Raw genomic sequence first — 24272 nt, 5'->3', positions numbered from 1 at the left:
TATCAGCCTTGAGTTAGGACTAAACATAAAAATTAAAGTTAAAATGTAACCTGCATATCATATCAAACATATGAAGGTGAAAGTTCACTAAAATAAAAGTGAATATTTCTAAAATATACAATGTTCCAACCAAAACAGTATTTTAACAAAAGACAAGCTGGGGGAAAAAATCCATTAAATCAGTAAAACACAAAGAACTGTTTTTAAATATTGAATTATCTGAAGGTAAAAACAAAAGATGATGAATTGGTATAATATGTGCATATATGGTTGGGAAATTTCCTAATCATTTTGCTAAGTCTCTGGAAATTTTTTAGAACAATATAACTGTTATCCTATTTCCAAAGATGTTAAGAGAAAACTTGAGGAACATGAGAGGTACACTGGGGAAAAAAAAAAAGTACCCCCCAAAGGTAACTCCTCTCTCCATCACCTCTTTAAAACCCCAAATCTTAAATGGTTCAAAACCCTGTATTTCTTAAGATAACCAAATTCACTATTACATACCATATATACAATATTAAAGTAACTGTGAAGACCGATTTAATTCAAGACAATTAAAATCATTCCATTACTATAAATTCCTTGAAGGCAGGACCTAGGTCTTAATTTGATTATGCATTCTTAGTACTTATCTACCACTCAGTACTCTGTAAGCACATGTTACATGAAATACACAAATACTATTTCACATTCTGAAAAACTTTCCAGTGTATTAATAACATGGTTTAACATGAAACAACGGAAAAATCCAATAATGCCTATATGCAAAACATACCTCAATCTGCATCTTCAGATGCGTCTTGAAGTTTGACAACAAAGTAAGAAATATGGAAAGAGAAAGCTCAAAAACCTCTGGAACAGATGAAACTCCATTTTTTGAGAGTGCAACACACAGATACTGCTTAATTGCATTAATAAACATCTCATTTGTCCTGAAAATAGGTCCGGCATTCTGCAGAATGGATAGAAGTAACTGCAACGAAAGAATCTTGGATCGTAATTCATGAGACCTAAAATACAAAAAAGATGGCAAAGTATGAGGACAAGTTTAGCATTATGGTAATAACAAGTTGATCCAAAGATAATTCCTGTACCACATAATTTCACAATCCTTTACATGCAGAAGAACATAAAGCTCTACAACATAAAAGAAGTATAGTACATGAATAGGCTTAGCCACTAATACTAGGTAGTTCCATTGATGTTCTCTTCTACCTCATAATTTCCCAAACCATTATTTTTCTTTTCTTTTTTTTTTTCTTTTTAGGACCGCACCCGAGGCATATGGAAGTTCCCCGCTAGGGGTCAAATCACAGCTATAACTCAACTGCCAGGCTACACCACAGCCACAGCAATGTGGGACCCAAGCTGCGTCTGTGACCTACACCACAGCTCACAGCAATGCCAAATCCCTGATCCACTGAGCGAGGCCAGGATTCAAACTACATCCTCATGGATACTAGTTGGTTGGCTTCTGCTAAGCCACAATGGAAAATCCTCACAAGCTTTTAAAATGGGAAAACAATCATTTACACATGTTTAACATCAACTTACTGTTCCTCTGGACAAGAAAAAAAATTAAAGATTTATGCTTCATTCCATTCTTCTACAAGTATATTTCACTTTTTAGAGGAAGCATCATGAACTTAGATTAAGGGATATATTTAGTATAAATAGGTTTCAATGTATTTTTTTTTCCTAGATATGCTATTCAAAAAACCTAAGGACTAATAAAAGTTTTGGTGCATTAACAAGTTAAAGCATTGCTTCAAGCTTACTTTTTCACTCCTTTGGAACAAAAATTTAACTCTTTTGGGAAAAAAAATAAGCACAAAGAGGATTTTAGAATACTTATACCTTTAAATAGCTTACCCATCTTTCCAAATACTTTTACACTGAAAAGCTGAAAAATACACTCCAGCTTAAATTAAAAATTTTACTTTTCTGATCAATATACTATGTCATGCTTCTGATCACAATCTAGAATTTTAATTATCAGATTTCACAAATATAATTTTTCCCTATTTAAAGAGGCTTCTTACTTACTCACAAGAGCCCAAGGAGACTGATTCCAGGCAATATTTAAATGCTCTAGTGGTTGGTTCTTTATTTCTTCCAAACAGTACTCGGTCACGTTTATAACATATAGTAAACTTAATTGCTCTTGATTTCTACCTAAAAATCTTATGGTTATAAGTGTCAAGTAATTGAAGGACCTAAAACTCTAACAAGGAACATTTAATTTTATGTAAACAGAAATCACAAAAATACTGGCATTTTTAAAATAAAACTGGAACCAGTAATATCATGGCTCATTAATATATAGATAGCCATGTTTCCAAGATGGCTATGCCTCTGAATTTAAGAATACATATGTGCAGCAAATACAGTATTAGAACAACAACAACAACAACAACAAAAAGACTTGATAAATCAAGTCAGAAACAGAAAGAAGTAAGATTTTGCATAGTTACAGAAAAATACAAAGTAGGCCATGTACTTCCCCCCTTCATGCTGAGCCCTTCTGAGCCTTAAACACTACTGCTACTTCCTACTCTTGCTCACACCCTTTTTGCTCAATTCCAGAAGTATCTAAAAACCTGCAGCTTACCATTCTCTAATACATGAGTTTCACTAAATGTTTTATCTTTGTATGCCCAGCATCTAACAAAATGCCTTGCTTGTATGTGCTCAAAATAACTAATGGATTTATTTATGAACTCATCTAAACATTAAGTATAAGGCATTTTACTCAGTGAAGAAATGAACAAATGATTGTCTTATAACACAATAAATTATACTTCTGATAGGCAAAAGAAGCTGGAAATTACAGATCTGCAGTTTTTCATGGGGCAGTTTCAAATCATGATTCAAGCTTAAATGGATCATCATCTTAGCAAGGTCAAAAAAGCAAATACAAAAAAGGAAATTATATAACCGTAAAAGCTCATTAATTTTGGCAAAAAAAATCATTCAAGATAGAAAACCACATATTTTGGAAAAAGAAGTTTCCTAATATATGACCTAAGCCCATTACAGAGGAAGATAATTTACATTATTCCCCATATTAATCTTTTGTAATATTAAATATTTAATGTGGGAAAACTAAGTACCTGAGGCTTTTAAGGTCAGCAACATCTTTGTTAAAAAATAATATGCAAAGACAGCCACACTGCTTGATTTTGATTGCTGTGTTTAAGATTTTTGCATCTATATTTATGAATACTATTGGCCTACAGTTTTTCCTTTCTGATGATGCTCTTGATGAACCAAGGGTTTTGGTATTAAGATTATGTTGAGGAGTTCCCGTCGTGGCGCAGTGGTTAACGAATCCGACTAGGAACCATGAGGTTGCGGGTTCGGTCCCTGCCCTTGCTCAGTGGGTTAACGATCTGGCGTTGCCGTGAGCTGTAGTGTAGGTTGCAGACACGGCTCGGATCCCGCATGGCTGTGGCTCTGGCATAGGCCGGTGGCTACAGTTCCGATTCAACCCCTAGCCTGGGAACCTCCATATGCCGCAGGAGCGGCCCAAGAAATAGCAACAATAACAACAATAACAACAACAACAATAACAACAACAACAAAAGACAAAAAAAAAAAAAAAAAGATTATGTTGACCTCCTAATATGAAATAGGAGACTTTCCTCTTTTTTTTCTATTTTCTGGAAAATTTGTGAAAAATAAACACTGTCTTTTATGTAAAAAAAAGTCAATAACATCTTAAAATCATGCCAAAATGGCCTTCAGCACTAAGGCTAAATTCTTAAGTTATTTTCTCCTTAACATAGGTTTTCAGAGTTCCCTTCGTGGTGCAGTGGTTAATGAATCCAACTAGGAACCATAAGGTTGCGTGCCTGGCCTCGCTCAGTGGGTTAAGGATCCCGTGTTGCCATGAGCTGTGGTGTAGGTCGCAGACTTGGCCCGGATCCCATGTTGCTGTGGCTCTGATGTAGGCCGGTGGCTACAGCTCCAATTAGACCCCTAGCCTGGGAACTCCATATGCTTCAGGTACAGCCCTAGAAAAGGCAAAAAGACAAAAAAGCAAAAAGAAGTTTTCATCAATCAAAATGAGACGTCAAAACTGTCATTTCCCCACCATAATGAAAATGAGAAATTGAAAAAATTTAAAATACAGTCTTGGAGTTCCCATGGTGGCGCAGTGGTTAACGAATCCGACTGGGAACCATGAGGTTGCAGGTTCGATCCCTGGCCTTGCTCAGTGGGTTAAGGATCCGGCATTGCCATAGTGTGGGTCTCAGACGCGGCTCGGATCCAGCATTGCTGTGGCTCTGGCATAGGCCGGTGGCTACAGCTCCGATTAGGCCCCTAGCCTGGGAACCTCCATATGCCGTGGGAGCAGCCCAAGAAATGGCAAAAAACAAACAAACAAACAAAAAGATAAAATAAAATACAGTCTTATAAAGTATGTAGGATATAATCAAGTTTATTCTGTAATCTGAAAAACCTTAATCCTTTTTCTATGGAGTTTGTATTTTCAAAATACAGAAGAATCAATAAATTTTACTTCTGACTCTCAGGATTTGGGCCTAAAAAGATTTTAGTGATTTAGGTTTACAGGCCTAAAAGATGTTTCTTACTAAATCAGTACAATGTGACAAAATAAAACAAAGCTGTAGAAGATACAACAAATGTGGTTTCCCAAAACTTAGTTTTTATAGTAACTGTCTGCAGTCTTCCTTCTCAGTTGACACTTAGAAGCTGAAATGCTCTAGAATTTTTTAAATGAATTCCCCCCTACTTCAATATCCCTTTCTCTAAGTCACTCGAGCCTTCTCTAAGCCTTCTTTCTCCAGAAAGTTCTCCTAAAATTGACATGCTATATAATACATCATGCTACAACATCAGAGGGGCAGGCCTCTCTAATATCTCCCAAACTCAATCTAAAGTAGGAATTAGCTGCACAAGAATCATTTAAATTGAAAGATATTTGACAATTTATGACTTAAAAAATGGCACCTATACTTATCTACAGTTTAAACTAAAGTATTTGATGGTGATCTGACAAGTGACTCTATCTTAAAGTATTTCCTGCTCCTCACAGGAGAAAGTAACTATCTTTAAGCATTTTACAGACCTTAATAAATATTTACCTTTCATTATGACTCTTTAAAATTTATTTCTTTTAGGTTTTATTTCCTTTCAACTGGCAGCTTTCAGAAGCCTAGCATGAGGCTACATGTAACAGAGCTACATTAGTTCCAATGTTATTTACAATGTCAAAATAATAATTCATCTAGTCATTCAGTACTTCTTAAGCACCTACTCTGTACCAGGCACAAATCTATAACGTTGTTGGTGTGCTTTGGGAAATAGCGTAAGGTACCTATTCTAGCAGTTTGAAACTTACTATTTTTTTAACACATTTTTTAAAAAGTAAAATAATCCGGGAGTTCCCGTCGTGGCGCAGTGGTTAACGAATCCGACTAGGAACCATGAGGTTGCGGGTTCGGTCCCTGCCCTTGCTCAGTGGGTTAACGATCCGGCGTTGCCATGAGCTGTGGTGTAGGTTGCAGATGCGGCTCGGATCTCGCGTTGCTGTGGCTCTGGCATAGGCCGGAGACTACAGCTCCGATTGGACCCCTAGCCTGGGAACCTCCATGTGCCGCGGGAGTGGCCCAAGAAATAGCAAAAAAAAAAAAAAAAAGTAAAATAATCCTAAAATATATTTTTGAAGGCCCTGAAAGACACAAAGAACAAAACAAAATCCAAAGACTGTCTTAGAGTAAGTTTTAAGCTTAAAAACCTCCATTTGTGGGGGAGAACAGCTAAGGACTTACTTTGGATCTGGTGGTCCATCTGACAGTGGTTTCATTGACAGTTTACACAATGACCTGAATACTAGAAAGGCATCCTTTTGTAAAATGTGGGAAAACTTAGCACCAGGTGAAGGTCCTGAAGAATTTCCAGATTCCTAAACAAGTGAACACATCATGTAAATAAAGACATTTGCCAGTGCAAAATCATTTCAGCCTTGTATATATTTTATTCAGTTCAGGATATGTGCGATTCTATTAGAAGGGAAACTAGATGAGGAATCTGCCACATTGATTTTCTTTACTATGACAAGCCACTCCCATCCTCAACAATAAATACCTTACAAATGCCTTCTTTTAAAAAATTCCGTCTTTGCCATCAAACTTTTTAAAATTTTAAAAAATAAAAAATTCAGCTCATACTATTACTTAACAAAAACTAGCACATCATGCCCCAAGACACCTCAACTATAGCCTAAACTATGATTTCCACTACCTGTCACTCAATGTTTTGTTCTATTTAATTTTTTATTTAATCTGTGCAGATAGAAATAAACAAAAAAAGACTGTGAAGGCAAAGTTTAAAAGCTATTAACTATGGAGTTCCTTTGTGGCTCAGCAGTTAACAAACCCAATTAGCATCCATGAGGATGCAGGTTTGATTCCTGGCCTCGCTCAGTGGGTTAAGGATCCAGTGTTGCCGAAAGCACAGTGTAGGTCAAGGATGGCGCTTGGGTCTGGTGTTGCTGTGGCTGGCAGCTGCAACTCTGATTCATCCCTTAGCCTGGGAACTTCCACATGCTGCAGGTGTGGCCCTTACAAAAAAAAAAAGCTGTTAATTGATACAGGTCAACAAAGGCTAAGAAAACTTACCCCCATGTATGGGACAACGATTTTTTTAGGGTAGGACTCCCTTATCTACAAAGATAAGGAAAAGATGTACAAAATATAGGGTAGGAAGGATGTGAGGGCCTATCACTACCATAGTATGGATTTCACTGCAGCCCTGAACAAAAGCTAAGATGAAGTTCTATAGATTATAAAAGTTCTTTCTCCTCCTACAGTGTACCAGAATTATCCTATGTGATAACAGTGCTCTTTTTAAATGTAACTTCAATGGAGGGGGAAGATGTAGGCAAGATGTGAACATATATGAGACACATCTTAGGATTGGAAATTCAGCTATCAACATTTTAAGGGAATAAACTGCTCTGAGTTATATCAATGAAAAAACAAAACAAAACCCAAGTTTTTATTTCCTTAAACTGAAATCAGCCAGCATTATCAACTAGATACATTCACCACAAGGGGTTGTTAGCAGCCTATCAATTCGTAAGATTAAGAGAATTTTCCCCTCTATTTCTACCTGAGTATCATTGGAAGAGACAGACAATCTGTCATCAGGTAAGGACGGTGTATATGCAACAGAAATTGGTGTTCCTGGAATTCCATTTGCTTGAATATTTTCACTGTCGCTACCATCCTCTATGGTTCCAATGTTGCCATCTGCGCTTGCATTTATGGTAGTCCTTTCTCCCGTATCTACAACGTGAGAATAAAAACATGCAAACAAATTCGACTTAACTCAAGTGCATTAAAAAAGCAGAGACTCTTTAAAATGTAACAGGGAGTTCCCATTGTTGTTCGGCGGAAACAAATTCAACTAGTATCCATGCGGATGCAGGTTCGATTCCTGGCCTTGCTCAGTGGGTTGCTGAGCAAGGCCAGAAATCGAGCATTTGTCAGCTGCTGTGAGGTGTGGTGTAGGTGGCAATCACAGCTTGGATCCTGCGTTGCTGCGGCTATGGTGTAAACCGGCAGCTATAGCTCCGATTAGACCCCTAGCCTGGGGACTTCCATATGCCTCAGGTGTGGCCATAAAAAGCAAAAACCATAAAATAAAATGAAAGAATAAAATGCAACAGTGGCAGAAAAGCAATGTGAAGTAAGATATATTGGCATCATTTAAAGGTTAGCATACTTACTAGTAAGTATGCATTTGGAATACATCCAAAGATGATCCTTAAGTAGTTCTAGCAATGAAACACTAACCAGAATGTGCCAAAACAGAAGCTTACTTTAAGTCTATATTAGCATTTACTAAGCTGAGTTCTAGTGAATGCTAATGCCTTTAAGATATTTAAAGAAATTCTTCCCACCCAAATCCCACTTTCAAATACATTAAGGAAATGATGGAAAATAGGTTTATTATAGCCTTTAATTTGTTAATGTGTTTGGAGTCCTCTAAAGATGACATACAACATGCAGTATTTCCAAAATTTTTTTTACCATGAGACCCCCTGCCCCTCTTTATAGTTAATTAATACCTCTAATAACATATATTCTTTGGAATACAACTATGGAATGGCCTATACCCCGAATATTCTTCAGTGTCACTGAGTAATTCTGGTAATTAATAAACAGAAATAAATGACTCCCAGTAGAATAAACATAGATAATGCAAATAATACCAAGTTTTAGAACTACTCTAAGTATAATGTATGTTACTCTAAAAAAGGAACACATACATGTCTGTGGCTATAACTCAGTAGCTATCTGACAGGAAACTGCTCCTTTAAAGCTCCCAATTAAAGGAAATTTGACGCTAGCATATGAGGGATATAAAATGTACTAGAAGGAGCAAAGATTTTGGAAAATGAAAAACCCCCGTTTCAATCATGTCTCTACTATTTAGCTAGATAAGTTTTTTTACCTTCTTTTGCCTTGTTTTCATCATAACCAACAAAGATTATGAGGAATCATCAAAACACATACACAACACACAAAGAACACATAATTGGTTTTCGATAAGTGGTAGCTATTATTAATTTTGCAGATAATGGAGTTTCTGTTGTGGCTCAGTGGTTAACAAATCCGACTAGGAACCATGAAGTTGCGGGTTCAATCCCTGCCCTTGCTCAGTGGGTTAAGGATCCCGAGTTGCCATGAGCTGTGGTGTAGGTCGCACATGTGGCTTGGGTCCCGAGTTGCTGTGTTTCTGGCGTAGGCCAGTGGCTGCAGCTCCGATTTGACCCCTAGCCTGGGAACCTCCATGTGCCGTGGGAACGGCCCAAGAAATCATAAAAAGACAAAAAAAAAATTTAATTTTGCAGATAATGGATAACATGTGCCCAATTTTTTCAATGATTAGAGTAATAAAAGGAGTGTACCTCATACTACACTGATGTCTGACACACTAAACACTATTATAGCTTTCCATATACATGTCGAGTAGGCTTATACATATATACTCTCTGGAAGAAGTCACAAAAAGCTTAATAATGAATAGCAGAAATTGCTAACTGTTCCCCAAAGCACTTATTCCAAACGTTTTTTCTCTGTACCCCATTATATCTCTTTCCACTGCCCCAATTCATCTTCCCTTAATAAATAACTTCTACCTTCTACTTAGCAAAGTAGATAATTTAACATAGGCTTCCTCACTCTTCTTCACCCCACCATCAAGTTCCTTGATGTCAATAATCATCTTTTTCTTCCTCTTATTTCAGGGGGAAAATATTCCATTACATTTCTAAGCTGAACAACTCACTCACCCTCAAATCCATCACTTCTTGCCTTCAGTACTCCCCTGAATGCTACATTTTCAATCTGTGCACATAACTGGATCCTCCCCAATACTTGACAAACATACTCAAATCTTTTCACTATAAAGACAATCTTCCTTCAACTTTGTCACACATTAGCTAATATCCATTTTTCTTTTTAAAGTCAAATTTCTAAAGGAATAATCAATATTCATTAATACTGTCCTTCTTGGGAAAGGAATTGAAAGCATTCTCTGATTTCATTTTCAGGCTTTGAAGCTAAACATTCTTCGGTTGAAGTCTTTGCCACTTCCTACAAGTTAATCTCTCAGTGCTTCAATTTTCTCAATTACAAAAAAGGGAATCATAACAGTATCTTAACATCCCAGAGTTTGGGAAGTATTAAATGAATAAACACAAATAAAGCACATAAAATCACTGGGGATACCTCAAAAAGTACTTATTATTTATTAGCATTCTTCGCATTGTCTCCTTTAATTGCCCTCTAAACATTAAGTGCAGACTTCTATTTTATTTTACTTTTTTGCTTTTTAGGCCACACCTGCAGCATATGGAAGTTCCCAGGCTAGGGGTTGAATAGCAGCTTCAGGCCCACACCACAGCCATGAGGGATCCAAGCTGTGTCTGAGTCAATGCCAGATCCTTAACCCACTGAGCGAGGCCAGGGATCGAACCCACATCCTCATGGATACTAGGTTGGGTTCTGAACCTGATGAGCCACAACCGGAACTCCGGCATTTGTTTTTTTTAAAGGGCCAGATAGTAAACATTTTAAGCTTTGTGGGCCATATGATCTTTGATGCAACTGCTCAACTTTACTTCTGTAGGCTAAAGGCAGCCACTATAGGCAATACATAAACAAATGAGCATGGCTGTGTTCCAATAAAACTTTATTTACAAAAATAGACCATGGGCCAAATTTGGTTCATGGAACACAATCTGCCAACCCCTCTTATGCATTATGAGATTTTTAAAGACTATATGAGAACCTAGTGCTCTTTATTTTTTCCCTCATTATAAGTTTATGGTTTTTTGAAAAAAAAAAATTCATACTCCCCAAGATCATGCTCTCTTTTTTTTGGGGGGGGGCCTATACCCACAGCATATGCAAGTTCCCAGGCTAGGGGTTGAATCAGAGCTACAGCTGCCAGCCTATGTCACAGCAAAGCCAGATCTAAGCCGCATCTGCGACGTGTACCACAGCTCACAGCAATACAAGATCCTTTTAACCCATTGAGTGGGGTCAGGGACTGAACCCTCATCCTCATGACACCAGTCAGGTTCCTTTCCACTGAGCCACAATGGGAACTCATCGGGCTTTCTTCTTTAACATCTATGCTTTTTCCCATTTGGTAATCTACTTCAATTACTAATTTTAACAGAATGACCTATAGTACCTGCCTTGATGTCTCTTTGGCCAGAGTTCCATATTTCCATTATATTTTTCATAAACATTTTCACATGAATGACACATATGAAGGTCAAATTCAATATGTCGAAATACAAATTAGTTACCTTCTTCCCCAAGCCAATTTACAATCTACTCCAACAATTCTATCAATAGTACTGCCACCCACTTAGCCACTTTGGCTCAAAAACTGGGAGACTACCTGCAGAAAGAGCTAACAGAGCAGGCCTGACACCACCTATTCTTAGAAAGGTCTGCTTACAAGCTTGGCCCTTGGCTGGGAACTCGGAACTCACATGTTGGGAGGATTCTCACTATTCCTAGAACTGGTAAGGGTGGCTCACCTGTGCCTCAACAGTTTGTACAAATGATGTGGTTTCTGCAAATACCAGCTTTCCCTGTGAGAATCGGGAATTTTGGTATATGCAGATAGAGGATGCCTATGTAACCAGCCCCCAGTAAAAGCTTTGGGCTCTCAGTCTCTAAAGAGCTGCCCTGGTAGACAACACTTCACGATTCAATGCTTGAAGAGTTAAGTATAACTTCACTGGGCGAGGACTCCTGGAAGTGAGCATTTGACTTCGTCCAGACTTTGCCCCAAACATCTTTTCCCTTTGATGAAAAAATCATCAATTTGCCTTGGACCTTGACAAGTAATAAATCACAGTGGTGAGTATAACTATATATATATGATAAGTCCCTTGAGTCCTTCTAATGAATTACCAAGTCTTGAGGTAACTGCAGGGATTTCTGACATCCTTATTTTCTCTTTCACCTAGATTTCAACAAATGCAAAGTCTTCTTAACTCAACATCTTTCATTTCACTTCTCATTCACTTTTTCTTCTCCATTTCCACTGTTAATGTCCTATTTAGGTTTAGATTACTGCACTGGTCTTTTACTAGATATCCTAATTCCCTACCTAACTTCTCAAAATATTATTCTGATTACTTCATTTCTTAGTTCTAAAATCTTTGATGGTAACTTATTCTGTCCTAGAATGAAGTGCAAAATCATAAACCTGAAATTTATACCTATCCACTGATTGGCTCCAAACTACCTCTTTAAGTAATATGTATGTTTTTAAGTAGGTTTTTTTGGGGATTTTTTTGGGTTTTGTTTTTGTTTTTTTGTTTGTTTTTAGGGCCATACCCACAGCATATGGAGGTTCCCAGGCTAGGGGTCTAATCAGAGCTACAGCTGCCAGCCTACACCACAGCTCATGGCAATGCCAGATCCTTAATCCACTGAGTGAGGCCAGGGATCGAACCCGCAACCTCATGGTTCCTAGTCAGATTCATTTCCACTATGCAACAACGGGATCTCCATTTATTTTGTATTTTTTGTTATGACACCACATATGCTACATTTCAGACAAACCACCACGTGCCAATTCCCAAATCATTGTCTCTTCTAGAGTTTACCTAACAGAGTTCCCACTACATTAGACACATCCCATATCTACATGAATCCATACAGCTCAAGCATTACCTCCTCCTATATGAACCTCTCCTCGATAATTTTAGCTAGAAATAATCATTATTTTTTTTTCCCTAAATGTTAACAGGATTTTAACTATTTCTTTCTAGTGACACTTATACCTTGGACTAGTTTTACACACCTATACTCCAGAACTCCTCTCCTCCAGAACATGGTCTACCTCAGATAGACTTTTGTGTCTCCCTACAGTGCCACGCAACTTTATGCATTTCCTAAGTATCTGGTGTATGAAAAAGTGAATGAAAAATTGAGAATGCAATCAGAAGACTACTTCCTTCTAAGGTTGTACTAAAGAAGGAAATATATTCTTAGAAATGATGTTACAGGAGTTCCCATTGTGGTGCAGTGGTTAACGAATCCGACTAAGAACCATGAGGTTTCAGGTTCAATCCCTGGCCTTGCTCAGTGGGTTAAGGATCTGGCGTTGCCCTGAGCTGTGGTGTAGGTCGCGGACGCGGCTCGGATCCCGTGCCGCTGTGGCTGTGGCGTAGGCCAGCAGCTACAGCTCCAATTAGACCCCTAGCCTGGAACCTCCACATGCCGCAGGAGTGGCCCTAGAAATGGCAAAAAGACAAAAAAAAAAGAAATGATGTTACAGAAGGAAATTAGGTATAGCTGAAATAGTACTACTCTTAATCAAGAACTGTAGATTCAAACATACCTCTAAAAGTACATGTAGCAAGGTACCATGCTTAATAAAATAAGCTTCAGTGGACTAGACTCAAATCTAATCCTATCTGTAATACTATTACTTATGAAAAATGTGAGTGAAATCCCTAACTTTTAAGAAATTTTTATAATACAATCCATAAGATAGGAAATGACCCTCTATTAGCTATGACTTGGTCATGATAATTAAAGTCTAAGAAATCAAAATTTTTCCAACAAAGATATAAAATACTAAAAACCAAGCCAATTTAAACATTTTCTAGTTTATTAAGTTTAGCACATTTAGGAGGATGAAGGATATACCCTTCCCCCTCTCCCATCAAACATAAAACCAAAAAATGAAATGGTATCAATCCTTTCTTTAGTAGGGTGGGAAATAGTGGGTCTTTATAAAAGGACTATAACTGAAACTGAAGAAAAAGGAAGTACTCTTCTATAATCAAAGATATTTATATGTTTTTTTCTACACACACACACTCTAATTTGAGAAAGAGCTTGTATTTTTGCCTTTTTTGTTCTGCATGTTATAAAAACAGCCTCCACAGTCAGATGAAATAACCTCAGACAGGATCAATGAATTTCAGGTCAAATACGCTACCTCCCACAACCAGGTTCACCATTTCTTCTACAAGGCTCTGTACGATGTCTTGTGGCTTTTCCTCACACTCGTGGTTTTCTCCATCATATAAGATATCATTTTTAGATAATGCTTTAAAAAAGAAAAATTCAAGAGAACATTATTTTAGCCTTTTGGAAATTTTTACTAAACATTTATAGTGAAAAAAGTCCCCCAAGAAATAAAGAATAAAAGAAAAAAATCATTTATATATATGAAACCAGAAGCAATTACATGTGAAATCTTCAAAACTTATAACCAAATCATATTTCAAAATATTTTATAATTTCAAGTCAATTTCAACAATGATTCATTTGACAAGCTATTATACGATTATTCAACTTAAATGAGTTTTCTAAATTATTCCTTTAAGAGCCCAAACTTTTAAAAGTATTCTGAATGAAACATTTCTAACATGTCCCACACACTTATCAAATAATATTAAATGTAACTAAAGCTCATTTTGATTAATTAGGCTCATCAATAATAATAATTGATCATTGTCCTCTAATATACTGAGGTCCTTGAAGAACTCTGACAGGGCCATCTGGGCCCTTCCTGTTCCTTCCCCAACAGACTACATATTCAATGTAAAACTAAATGTAATCATTAAAAAAGAATTCAGTCCTCAATTTAACATGAAATCAAAAACAGATATAACTGCCAATTAGAACTTCTAAACAACATACAAGAAACTAATAAAACTTGACATTCCCAGTTAGCTTGTATAGACTATTACAGATAAAAATAGGATTTCCACAGGGCTTTTTGAAATGCTGAAAATACCTCAGGAAGGCTCAATTAGCACTTCATGATGCTTTGGGATCTGACACACTCTCGTCGGCGGCAACTGTCCTACACCAAATTCCATCATAATGCATGTTTGTTGACTGTGCTACTGTCTACACACCCATCCCCACACACTACTATAAAGAACCACTACTTAAAAACCCTGGCTTCCAGAAGTCTGTCCTCCCTGTTGTTAACTGCTCCTAATCTACTGTTGGCTGCATTCTACAAGATACTGACTGCTATAGGAGAAATCTAATAAATAAGAACTGTCAAATCAGTAATCTTACTGTATAAAATCCAAACACAACAGCATTTTGATTCTTCTATGGAGTAAAAACATATAAATGTCTTGAAAAATGTTCCATCATTCGTTAAGTTTTGTCTTTTTGCTCTCTGGTTGGCTAACATTACCAAGAGTCTAAAAATTAATAGTTTAAACATAACTACATGTATATAATATGATTAACCAATCAAGTCAGTCCTCATAAGCTGTCTTACAGAAATAGATCAGAGTAACACAGTATTTATTACACATGGGAAATGATTAGAGAAGTTAACTATTACATTGAAAGTAACAAAGCCAATAAGTGGCAGAGTGGTGAGTCAAAGCAGATAATCTAATTCCAGAGCATGCGATGGCTCTCAGGGAGAATTTTCATTTATATCAGCTGTCAAGGAAAAAAAACAAAACAAAACAAAACACCTTTAAAGCCAAAATAATCATGACCATGCCATAGGAATTATGTCTTATTTCTAATTCTGTATCCTAAAAGGTATGCACAATGGTACCTATTACATAGTAGATGCTTCTGTTCTTTGGGTCTTAGTTGTTTCCCCTGGTAAAAAAAACTTGCTAAATTTTCTAGTTAGCTACTCCTACCCTTATTCAAACAAGATTCCGCTAAAACATTACTTTTTCTGGGGAGTTCCCGTCGTGGCGCAGTGGCTAACGAATCTGACGAGGAACCATGAGGTTGCAGGTTTGATCCCTGGCCTCGCTCAGTGGGTTAAGGATCCGGCGTTGCTGTGAGCTGTGGTGTAGGACGCAGACGTGGGCCCGGATCCCACGTTGCTGTGGCTCTGGCGTAGGCCGGCAGCTACAGCTCCAATTAGACCCCTAGCCTGGGAACCTCCATATGCTGCAGGAGCAGACCTAGAAGAGGCAAAAGAAAAAAAAAAAAAAAGACAAACATTACTTTTTCTACAAAAGTCCTTCCTAAGTCTCTTTAGCAGAATTATCTTGTGCCTGCCACTTGCAGGGTATTTATCACATTATATATCATTTATACATGCCTGGACCCCCAGGCAGTCCAAGAGCACCCTGAGAGCAATGGCTACATCTTCATCAGCTTTTTAACCCCATATCCAATCACAGTGCCTGGGACACAGTATGCTAAATCAATGTTTGCTGAATGCATGGATGAAGAAATGGAGAAATAAAGTTCTAACTTTATTAGAGATCAGCCCTTTGAATCAGCTCCTTTATAAGCTTACAGTGAAAGTAGGGGAAATTTTGGCAACAGTAGGTTAGAAAAATGCAAATCATCTAAGCAGCACAGACTGACTATTAGTTTGAATACTGGGAATGCTTGGTTTATCAAAACTGTCACTTTCAAAATAAATACTAAAGCACTATTAAAGTGGTAAAAAGCCACCTTTTCGTGCCACTATTGATGTTTTTGCCACTATTATATTATGGAAAAGACGTGGTTAAAAAAATCAAGAGCTTAAAATACACTGTAGAAGTCCTTCCTCAAAGGAAAAACAAAGAACGCAGATGAACTGTTTCTAAGCCATAGCTTCTTAACCATCCTAGTTCTATAAAACCACACTAGAAAGCTAACAGAACTTCCATCATTATTTGACATCACGCTAAGGAGGAACAAAGGGAACAGACTCCCTGGAAGTTTTTTGTTGTTGTTGTTTTTCTTTTTTGACCACCTCGCAGCATATGGAGTTCCTGGGCCAGGGATCAGAGTTGAACCTACACCACAGCTGTAGCAATGCCAGCCAGGCTGGGGAATGAATCTATGTCCCAGGGCTCCAGGGACATAGCCAATCCTGTTGTGTCACACTGGGAAATCCACTCCCTGGCAGTTTCATAGAACAGCTAGAGTAGAGAATAGCATTTGGGGGAAAAAAATGACTGTATGTGTTTACTTTTAGAGAAAAAAAAAATTTAACATAGAAGTAATTTTTGTAACTTGTAACCTTTTTCTTATAAATTTACTTAGAAAAACACTGTCCGAGAATAACTTGTAATGATTATTACACATCAGGATATAAAAATAAAATTTTTGTATGTCAGTTGGTTACTAAAAGATTTTTCATATTTAATTTCAGTACTTTTTTGATAATAATATTTTGTGAACTTATAATGATTTCCTAAAATTTTCAGTCACATTCTAGAAAACCTTACCAAATAAATAGGTCTTTTGTTTGCTATGAACTAATTTTAAGAAAATTGAAGTTTCTATATGCTAATAGACATTTATGACCCACTTGAGTAATATTCTCCTCCAAAGCAAGTCTCTAAGTAACAGTGCTCATGAGATGCTAACTGAATGCGTAATATTGTTAATAGATGTCATATGAGTTGAACTGAAATTAACTTTACTACCTAGGATAGAAAAAGTCCACGATTACCACAATGTTTTGCTATCCACTAGGTCATATTACCCTTTCCACATTTCTTTACCAAAAAACACATTCCTACATTCTTCCCTTAACACACACACCCCTGAACCCCGACAACCCTATCTCAAAAAGATTACTTTCGGCTGCAGTTGCCTGATCAGCTTCAGTCTGTTCATTTTCTGCACTGGAAATATCAGATCCATTTTCAGGCTCTGTATCATCCTGAAGGCTTTTATCCACATCATTTGTATGGGAATCAAGGTCTCCTTCATGTTCTTGGGATACAGGATCAAGAGTCTGAGGTGGCAAATATCTAAGCTGAGGTGATTCAGGCTCATGATGGCTTACTGGAGACTGCAACAGATGATGGTGCTGTCGATGCCTTTCTTTCTCCATTTGTTTGGCTTCCTGCAACTGGAAAGAAAGAAAATAATTTCCACTATTAGCAAAATAAGTTGTCTAAAATTTGGAGGGGTAATGTTACGCTTAGCTCTAACGTAGAATAATAACTGGTTTGTTGCCAATAGCAGATTTACCTAAAATCAAAGTTTCACTATGGGAGGAAAAAGTAGATAAGGGAATAAAATATACACATTTATTTTTACTTATATATACAGAAACAGTCTAGACATATACACAACAAATTAATAATAATAGTTCCCTATGGGGGTATAAGTAAGGAAATGAGCAAACTGGAAACAGGGGTGGGAGGGAATCTTTCTGTAGCATGTTCTTATGTCAACTTCTCCAATATCTTTTAATTAAAGAATAAAATTGTATTTAATAAAACTGCAATGGGTACTTAAATGCCTGTGCCCAATCATTCATCTAGTAAGAATGAAAAAAACTCTATCAATGTTCCAGTTTTATTTTAGGAGACCTATCATTATTATATAATATATAATACCAAGTGTAAAAGAGGCTCACATACAAGATGCTAAAAACAGTAACAATCAAGATCGCAGGGTTTTTTTTTTTTTTTTTTTAGCACTTTATTGCTTTTAGACACATCTCTTTTGGTCCTCATGACCTAATAAGAATCATTCTCACAGAATTAATTTCCACAAAGATAAATACTTTATAGTATCAAATATGAGCATTTCATATCCTAGTAATATTCCAAATTGTATGGAAATACCAGAATTATATGAATTTATAAAACAAATTTGAGGAGTTGACATCATGGCTCAGTGGAAATGAACATGACTAGTATCTGTAAGCATGTGGGTTTGATCCCTTGCCCGGCTCCGTGGGTTATGGATCTGGCACTGCCATGAGCTGTAGGTGTAGGTCACAGATGTGGCTAAGATCTGGCGTTGCTGTGCCTGTGACCAGCAGCTATAGCTCTAATTTGACCCTTGGCCTGGGAACCTCCATATGCCCCAGGTGCATCCCTAAAGAGCAAAATAAATAAATAAATTTCAATTAAAAGATTTTAATGACCTGTAACTAATCTCACCTTCAGTCTGATTTCACCTAATCTGTACCATTATTTAGTAGGGAAAGCATATGCCTTGGAATTATAGACAAGCATAGTGTTGAATTCTAGATTTTTCTACTTATTCCAAAGTTGCATGAACTCTAAAAAGATACTTGAAAAAAAATTGTTTCAACATTTTCTAAACACTTTCATACTTTCTAGAATAGGGTTTTCCTATAGTACTACTGACATTTGGATCCTTTGTGTAAAATGTGTGGGGCGGGGGTGGGAATGTAGGTTGTCCAGTGTACTGCAGGGAGTTTAGCAACATCCCAATCCCTATCACTAATGGGTACAAACCCACTATAGCCATTAACAGCCTCTTTAACCCAGTCATGACAATCCAAAGTGTCTCGAATGTGGCTGTGGGGGCAAAGCTACCTCCAGTTGAAAACCACTGTTCTAGAGAAAGAATCGGCATTTTCTCCTTTGAAATAATTTTATAACTGAACACTTTAACAGTGAATTTTACTTACAGAGGAGAAAAAAGGTTATGGTAGTATGTATATATATGAACTACACTTCTAGCTTAGAATATTTTAGCGAATGTGAAAAATGTCTGCCCCTCCTTTTCAATTCTTTCTCCCCTTTCCTACTTTTCTATAATTATCCACAGCACAGGACTAAATATACTTTATGACATAAAACATGTTTCCTTGTGTCATGTCATTAAAAAATGATAAAATTAGTTTCATTCACTTCAAAAAAAAAAAAAAAAAAAAGGCAGTAAAACTCTTATTTGTGGTTGCAAAATCATCCAGTGTCAATACCTAGAAGAGACTGAGTAGACTACACAGTACATCCCTACGTACCATGCATCTATAAAAAAGAATAAGGAAGGAGTTCCTGTCATGGCTCAGTAGTTAAAGAACCAGACTAGCATCCATGAAGACACAGGTTCGATCCCTGACCTTGATCAGTGGGTTAGGATCCGGTATTGCTGTAAGCTGTGCTGTAGGTCGAAGATGAGGCTTGGATCCCGAATTGCTGTGGCTGTGGCATAGGCCAGTGGCCACAGCTCCGATTCAACCCCTAGTCTGGGGACCTCCATATGTCACAGGTGCAGTCCTAAAAAGACAAAAAAAAAAAGAATGGGGAAGATCTCCAAAGACCGACATGGAATGCTTTCCAGGACACACTGCTAAGTGAAAAGAGCAAAGTACAAAAGAGCATCCACCGTACGTGTGATAGCCAGATGGCCACCAATGATCGCTACCTCCTGATTTTCACTTCTTCGTAGAGCCCCCCTCCCTACTGCGCCAGGGAGGTCTGGATGACCACATCTGATCATAAGGTAGACAATGCAGCTTCTGCCCTGTTTCTCTTTCTCTCATTCTCTAGCCCAATAAAGGCTTTAAATGACTGCAGTTGATATTATGATTCTTGAAGTCAACTGAAACCTTATGAGTTTCACAAACACCAAGCTAAGCCACTCTTGGACTCTGGACCCTCAGAAACTCTGAGAGATAAGCAGCTAAACTGTGAGTTTATTTAAGCAGCTAATGTTTGGGGTAATTTGTTATGCTGTGATAGATAACTAATACAGTATGCTAACTTTCATGCAAGAAAAATGATACAAGAAACCATAACCATACATATATTTGCTCATTTGTGCTAAAGAAATGCAGAGGATAAACCAGAAACAATTCAGATTAGCTACATCCAAGGTGTGGAAAGAAGGGAGGAAGAGGAGTGGAGTGATGGGAATGAGGAGTACACCTTCTGTATAGTTCTAACTCTAAATTCAGAGTAGAGTTTAACATACTCAAAGATAAGTAAGCAATTAAACCTGAAAGTAAGAGCTACTAAAGTGGAAAACAGGCAGTAATAAATGAACTTAATTATATTATAAAATAATAATATTATCATTCAAGAGTATGGAGAAGAACTAATCTAAGTAACTGGAAAACAGTATTTTGAATGGATACTATAAGGCTAATGACAAAAAAATCCCACTAAATATAAATAATAGAATTTGCTTAGTAAGTTTTCTTCTCACAGTGATGAGTTAGCAATTTTGAAACTACTATGTGTGTGTAATAGGACTGAACAAACAATGTATCACAGAAAATGAAAGCCTTATATCTCACTGATTAGAGAGGGAAAATTTACAAATAAATAAAGGGACAGGGCCGAAATGAACCCTGTGGTACTGGACTGGAATCAGAACTATCAGTATGAACACATGGTTTTTAATATATGTGTAGATGAACAGTCACAACAGGTGTGGGAGAGGAAGGAAAAGAGGAGGAGGGGTGAGTATATACATATGCATTTCCTAGGTCCATCTGCTGAGAGGGCCTAGAAGCAGTAACAACCCAGTTGCAATGAACACACGTAGCACTCAGATTTTGGTTTCTAATAACTACTTTCCAACTGAAGGAGCCAGGGCTCCCAGTTTATGCGGCTACTACACCAGGGACGGAATAGAGAAAATTCAGAATGAGCCTGGAACATCATAAGATTCCAGAAAATAAGAAGGTATTTAAAAAGGCTGAGGGCTTGTAAAAAAGACGGAAGGCCAAAACTGAAATAACTGGGGCAACAGAATAAATGGTGGAATTGGGTTATAAATCACAGAATAAAATAAATATCCATAAATACAGACTGATGTAAATAAAAAATTGAATAAACAGTAAAGGAGAATAATTCTGGTCAATAAATATAGAACAAGAGAGAAAAAGAATATCACTACTAGGGAAATACTGTACTACTAACTGCTGCCAACATGATCCACTGGTGGATACTCAAATTGGGGGCAGGGGAGTGTGAGAAAAAAAAACCAACACAGGATATTTGCAGTCTTAAAGAATCTTTTCCAAGGTATTTATTAAATGTAAAAGAATAACTTTACAGGAGTTCCCGTCATGGCTCAGTGGTTAACAAATTCGACTAGGAACCATGAGGTTGCGGGGTCAATCCCTGCCCTTGCTCAGTGGGTTAAGGATCCAGCATTGCTGTGAGCTGTGGTGTAGGTCAAAGACAGGGCTCGGACCCCGTGTTGCTGTGGCTCTGGCGTAGTCCAGCGGCTAGAGCTGCGATTCGACCCCTAGTCTGAGAATCTCCATATGCCGCAGGAGCGGCCCTAGAAAAAGGCAAGAAGACAAAAAACAAAGAATAACTTCACAGTAGAAGAATCTAGCAGGTACCATCATAACCAAATAATCAGAGTTAATATTATTAGTATTAATATACATCAAAAATGAATTCCTGATATGATGTACTGGGAAGGAAACATTGCTTCACAGGTATTCTTGCAAAAAATGGACAACCTCATTTTAATCATGAGAAAACATCTGACAAATGAAACTGAAGGACCTTCAATGAAGTAACTGATCATCACTCTTTACAAATACGAGAAGACTAAGGCATAACTAAAGGCATATTAAATGCAATGTGGGATTCTGGATCAGATTTTGAAATAGAAAAAAGGATATTAGTGGGAAAATTAGTGACTTCAAGTAAGGCCTATAGTTTACTTTATGGTATTATGCCAGTTTTAATTTCTGCTTCTGAACATTATAAAATGGTTGTTACATAAGATGTTGGCATTAAGGAAAGCAGAGTAAAGAGGATCTATTTTTGTGACTTTTCTGCAAGTTTAAAATCAGTTCAAAATAGTTAGAAGTTGATTCTTAATTATTAAGACCTAGATAATTTTAAAAAATTTCTCCAGCTGCTGATCTCTTACCTGCTTCCCAAATGCATTTCATAACTATAGAAATTTTATTTTTTAAAGCCTCAATGAATATACCAGAATAGACCAATTAGATAAATTTATATCTACATTATACTCACCTAACTAAGACTGAGAACAATAAAAACATCAATTCATAAACATTTCCATGAGGATGATGACAAATGATAACGTTTTAATTGTGAACAACTAAAAAAGCATTTTATCCAAAGCCAAATGAGTCAGTAAACCTCAAAACAAAACAAAATAAAACAATACCAAGGATGTCCAGTACATAAAACTGTAAATAAAAGACAGATCTCTCCACGGGCACAGAAGATTTCACTATAATTTATGTAGAATTTTTTCTATGCTTGATGCCTGTGGTGTTTTATACAATCTCTCTCATTTGTAAATACTTACTGCTTGGTTTTCCATGCGTGCAAAGATAACATTTAGCATCTGAGTAAGAGTAGCTTTGGCTGTTGTCTGATTGATGAGATTTTTGCTTGCTAGGTAGATATTGTAACATGTTCTCACAGCTTGCAGTACAGTTCCTTCATGAATTTCTATATGTTGAGATGTTACTGCAGTAAGTAAAGCCTTTTTAAAAAAGGACAAAGTTAAAGAAATGTTTTGCATCCAGAGTTTCTACACAAAAATATACGATTACTTTTATATCAGAATTAAAACTTTCAGACACCATTACCACTTTAAGATAATGTATATAGAATTTCTACCTGCCTTAAATATGTCATCAACTGTTAAAATACTTTATATTTTTCCCATTCTGGTAGTAGTTTTCATATAGTCCTCCCAAACCCAAAACACTAGAAAACCATTCAACTGATTTATTTCAATCCAAGTTCCATTTTTAATAGAAATATTTAGTGCATTAAAATGCACAGCAATAAAACTATCACAGTAGAGCAAAGATTTGTTTCAGATGATGTTATCTGTTGAACTTGATTTCAACTTTGGAGGATACATATTTTGTCCTATTCAAATTTTCCTGAGATCCTACTTTCAGACTGAGTTCAGTGTGCTATTGTTGTTACTGAAGATGTTTACAGATGTTTTAAAATAATCCTAAGGCAAAACCTCCAACAGAGTGAACAGCTTTAATTTATGTGAACTGTAACCACTTCTCAAAAGCAAAGACTGATACCTTCCTTCTATCCTTCTATGTAGTACAATGCTATCTATGCACAGTCAGCACTGAGCACATGCTAAACAAGTGACAACTGACATGAAACTGAAAATAATGGGCCAAACTGGATAATTTTTTTAGAATAAAGGTATTTTATGATGCATAAAGTCAATGCAGCTCTGAAACTAAAAGACTCAAAAAGGATGACAGCCATACATAAAGGAACACTTTACACATGTAAACAATTTCAAAAGTACTAAGAATCCAAGAAAATTTTACTGGTAAATAAACATACCACCACTATTAGCAGAAACATTAAAAATTCAATATTTAGGAGTTTCTGCTGTAGTGCAGTGGGTTAAGAAGCTGACTGCAGCAGTATGGGTTGCTGTGGAGGCACGGATTCAATCCCCAGCCCAGTGCAGTGAATTAAAGTTATCTTGTGTTGCTGCAACTGTGGCTTAGATTCAAACTCTGGCCCAGGAACTTCCATACGCTGTGGGTGCAACCTTAAAAAAAAAAAAATTTCAATTTTTATAGCAGACTGAAAATACAAATGAGTGATTTTTCTTTAAAGTGAAACCAAGCAGGGTCCTATAGGGCTCCTGGGCACAAAAGCCTTTCTGTATCCCCCATTTCTTGTTCTTAGGAAATGGGCCTCATTCAGCCTCCATGGCCTTCCCTGAGTTCCAAGGGGCAGGTTCAGACAGTTGCTGATGAGGGAAGGGAGGGGATACAGAGACAAGGGAGGAACAGTCAAGCAACAATAGTATAGCCTTGGGGCGGGATCCTGGTTTCCTCTCAAGGGATACACATAATGACATAGGCATCTCATACACCTAAGAAAAGAGTTACATGCCTTATGCTTCTCTTAGAAATGAATGCTTTAAAACTGAAAAGCTTATACTCCTTCTTTGTCCTTCTCCTTGGCTTAATTGCACCCTAAACACAATCACCCATAAGATAAAGATTAGGAACCCTGAGCACAAGTGCCTGTGAAT

At 37.0% G+C, this 24272-nt stretch overlaps 1 protein-coding gene across 5 annotated transcripts in view; it reads right to left on the bottom strand.

Annotated features, from left to right (window-relative positions):
• The window catches only part of ARFGEF1 (ADP ribosylation factor guanine nucleotide exchange factor 1), a 147712-nt gene that overhangs the window by 68880 nt on the left and 54560 nt on the right, over positions 1-24272 (bottom strand). For all 5 annotated transcript variants that reach the window (XR_002343274.2, XR_014843708.1, XM_001928010.8 and 2 more), the window contains 6 exons: positions 22545-22724; positions 17103-17379; positions 13519-13629; positions 7144-7319; positions 5802-5935; positions 779-1013 (listed from right to left, as the gene is read on the bottom strand). Coding sequence is in view for 3 of the 5 variants with exons in the window: in XM_001928010.8 (XP_001928045.2) it covers positions 779-1013; positions 5802-5935; positions 7144-7319; positions 13519-13629; positions 17103-17379; positions 22545-22724 (1113 nt within the window). In the remaining 2 variants the exon portion in view is untranslated. The remainder of the gene's footprint in view (positions 1-778; positions 1014-5801; positions 5936-7143; positions 7320-13518; positions 13630-17102; positions 17380-22544; positions 22725-24272) is intronic.

This window comes from Sus scrofa, chromosome 4 (genome assembly GCF_054392235.1).
Source record: "Sus scrofa isolate SSC_HxYL_T2T_F1_AM1 chromosome 4, Sscrofa_HxYL_maternal_Yorkshire_Landrace_v2.0, whole genome shotgun sequence".
In the NCBI taxonomy this organism is placed as follows: Eukaryota; Metazoa; Chordata; class Mammalia; order Artiodactyla; family Suidae; genus Sus; species Sus scrofa.
This window is presented reverse-complemented; position numbering and strand designations above follow the sequence as displayed.